This window comes from Triticum aestivum, chromosome 4B (genome assembly GCF_018294505.1).
Source record: "Triticum aestivum cultivar Chinese Spring chromosome 4B, IWGSC CS RefSeq v2.1, whole genome shotgun sequence".
NCBI lineage: Eukaryota > Viridiplantae > Streptophyta > Magnoliopsida > Poales > Poaceae > Triticum > Triticum aestivum.
Genome location: NC_057804.1, coordinates 621,402,753 through 621,405,914, shown reverse-complemented (window position 1 = coordinate 621,405,914; position 3,162 = coordinate 621,402,753). Strand labels below are relative to the sequence as shown.

The 3,162-nt window shown below is 50.8% G+C and overlaps 1 protein-coding gene across 1 annotated transcript; it reads left to right on the top strand.

Moving 5' to 3' along the window:
* The first annotated feature begins 401 nt into the window (after positions 1 to 401).
* LOC123093650 (transcription factor BHLH3-like) lies at positions 402 to 2,754 on the top strand. Its single transcript, XM_044515659.1, has 4 exons — positions 402 to 1,138; positions 1,294 to 1,458; positions 2,057 to 2,227; positions 2,353 to 2,754. Exons 1-4 carry the CDS (start codon positions 518 to 520, stop codon positions 2,437 to 2,439), a joined length of 1,044 nt encoding a protein of 347 aa, XP_044371594.1. The 5' UTR covers positions 402 to 517; the 3' UTR covers positions 2,440 to 2,754.
* Positions 2,755 to 3,162: the final 408 nt, after the last annotated feature.

Genomic DNA, 3,162 nt, shown 5'->3' with positions numbered 1-3,162 from the left:
CGGCGTGGGGTGCCGCAACGGCGGCGTCTGCGGCGCTGGCCGGGGCCGGCGAGTGCGTCTCCGCTCGGCGGCGCCGCGCGAGGTAGCACTGCCCCATGGCTGGGTCCCCGCCTCGGCCTGCCATGCACGTGCTGAAGAAGGCGTTCGCTGGCCATGCACATGGTGGGCCTGGGAGGAAAAGAGGAGAGAGAGTGAGGTTTGAGGCTGATTTGTGGGGGTATTGCATGCAAAATGGAGCGCCGGTGCCCCAGCTGCGCCCCAGCTCTTTGGGTTTGGGTCGGTACCGTCGGGCGTAACTTTCGTCAAATCCGGCGTTTTTTGGACTCGTGGGGGCCTGACTGGGTGAAAAAATACGCGCCGGCGATGAAAAAAGCCTCCTGGGGGGGCCTCTTGGGGGGGCGGCTGGAGATGCCCTAAGCGTGAGGAGTTTGCTCAAGCTAGCTGGGAGAGAAATTAAGGGAAGCAAGCATACTCTAGCAAGAAATGGTGCCTAGCTAGCTAGTAGAACTTGGGCGTCATGGATCAGCTTGACGAGCAGTCGTTCCTGGACGAGCTTATGTCGCTGCGCCGGGACGAAGCGCCGGTGCCGGCTCCGGCTCCGTGGCAGGCGTACCCGGCCAGTGGCATGATGACGACGAGCGACCTCCTATTCTACGGCGGCGAGGGCGCTGCCAAGGCGAGCAGCGGCATGGACTTGGCCGGGCCCTTTCAGCAGCCCATGGCGCCACCGCCGGCCGCGCCACCGCACCGGCCGCATGAGGAGTTCAACTTCGACTGCCTCAGCGAAGTGTGCAACCCTTATAGGAGCTGCGCCGGCGGCGGCGTCCCAGGGCCTGGCGTCGTCAACGCGGCCGGCCAGGCGTATGCCCTCCACGACGCCATGGCGGAGGATCACCCGAGCTGCGGCAACCTGGATCGCGGTGGTGGGTCGTCGTCGTCCCCGGTGCCGTTCGTGTTCGGAGCAGGAGGCGCCGGGGAGACGTCGGAGATGACCAGGGGCGTCTTCTCCGGCGGCCACCCTAGAAGCAAGCTCAACCGCGGCACTAGGTCCAAGAACCTCATGGCGGAAAGGCGGCGCCGGAAGCGTCTCAACGACCGCCTCTCCATGCTCCGCTCCATCGTGCCCAAGATCAGCAAGGTGTGTCGCAACTCTCGCATTGTCCTGTGACCTAATTAATTAGTAATTAACCTAGATAACTATCGATTTCTTAAGTTCTATCGAGTACTATCAGTCACCAGCAAGGTGTATCGAGTATTAACATCTTTAGATCGCATCAATCGATCAATCTGCAGATGGATAGGACCTCGATCCTTGGGGACACCATAGACTACGTGAATGAACTAACCGAGCGGATCAAAGAGATCGGCGCCACGCCGGAGGAGCTGAACCTGCTGAATACCAGGAAGAATTTCTCCAGCGGTAGCAGCGAGGAGATGGCGATGAGGAATTCCACAAAGGTACACACTTTGCTCAGGCAGCCAGACATCAAACCAACTAGTTCGTGATGCTGCTCCCTAATTTTAGAGTTCTCCTAATTAATTGAGGTGTTCAACTCAAATTTGGTTTAATATTTTCACCGAATCAACAATTTCTCAAGGAGTTCTATCATAAATTGAGGACTTATAGTTCAGATTTGATTCATAATTTTGAGTGGGTCAATGACCTTTTAAATTAATTGGCACCAGCCAGCTTGTAAAACACATCCCATGCACTCTTTCACTACTACTCCCTCCGTCCCATAATATAAGAGTGTCAAAAAAACGTATTACATTATGGGACGGAGGGAGTAAAAAAGAAGCACCAACACGTTCACTATGGCACCAATATTAAATGCGGCCGCCAATGAAATAAACTTCATCATGTAAGTATGAGTTGATTAGCAGATAACACGAATCATACCGCGAAAAATTGCCACAAAACACTGAATTTAAAAGACGCTTCACCATCTTCCTCACGTGCCAAACCAAATTTTATCTTAATGAAATCCTAACAGTACAAACAGCGCATCGAACCGCACCCAACCCTTCAAATCTGAACTGATTGTTATCCATCCAGTTTGTCATCGAGAAGCAGGGCGATGGCGAAATGAGGATCGACATCTGCTGCGCCACAAGCCCTGGTGTGCTTATCTCGACGGTGAGCGCGCTGGAGGTGCTGGGGTTGGAGATTGAGCAGTGCGTTGTCAGCTGTTTCGGTGACTTCGCCATGCAAGCATCCTGCTCACAAGTATGGAATAAATTGTGTGTCTTTTTTTGGAGAAACTAAATTTTCCACTAATTTCTTGGCCGAATCCTGAATGTACATGTTTTCTACACTATTATAATTCAATCATCGATGCATGGTGTATATAGGAGGAAGGGAGGAGCCGAGTGACAAGCACCGACGAGATCAAGCAGGCATTGTTCACAAGTGTAGGCTATGGAGGAAGGTGTCTCTAGATCGATGGAGCACTCCAATTCATCAATCATGTAGCAGAACAAGCTGCTTGTAATTTGGTAATTAATCATCCTTGAGATTTGTGTTTGCATATATTTGCTTGATTTGTTTTGAAATATATCTGCATGAATCAAGCATATGTAGTGTTTATGTTAGATTTTTGAATAGTAGTACTATCTAAAGTTCAAATGTTTGTGACAAGATTGTAATAGTTGGGTGTGTGTCCGTGAGTGTAATGCATGCATGTATGTATCAATGTGGAGTGGTGTATTGGGATTTGGCCGACATGAAAAGATACTAATCTGTTGTTGCATTTGGTTGGGCACTGTTACAAATTTTTGTTTCTTGTGCATGTTTAGCTGTTTCCTGGCAACAACTGTTCATCGAGATTTACCTGGGGTATACGAGCACAGTTGTCAAGGATTGGGTACACATATGGGCACATATGAACAAGCCCTGACGAGTACCTCTGGTACTGTATGATGAAGCTATGTACTTAGGGTAGGGTCATGGACCTGTCCAAACTACCCTATCGAAGGACATCTGTAGAAGAAACCACCTGTCAATCGACTCAGAAGTGTTCCACTCGACACACTCGACCATGAAGCCAACCACTCGACCATGAAGCCAACCACTTGACGGCCGGGAGAGCTAAAGTCACTCTGCATGTAAACGGTCGGTCATTGAGTAGCATTTATGGTCATCATAGCACTTTACTTGTGGCG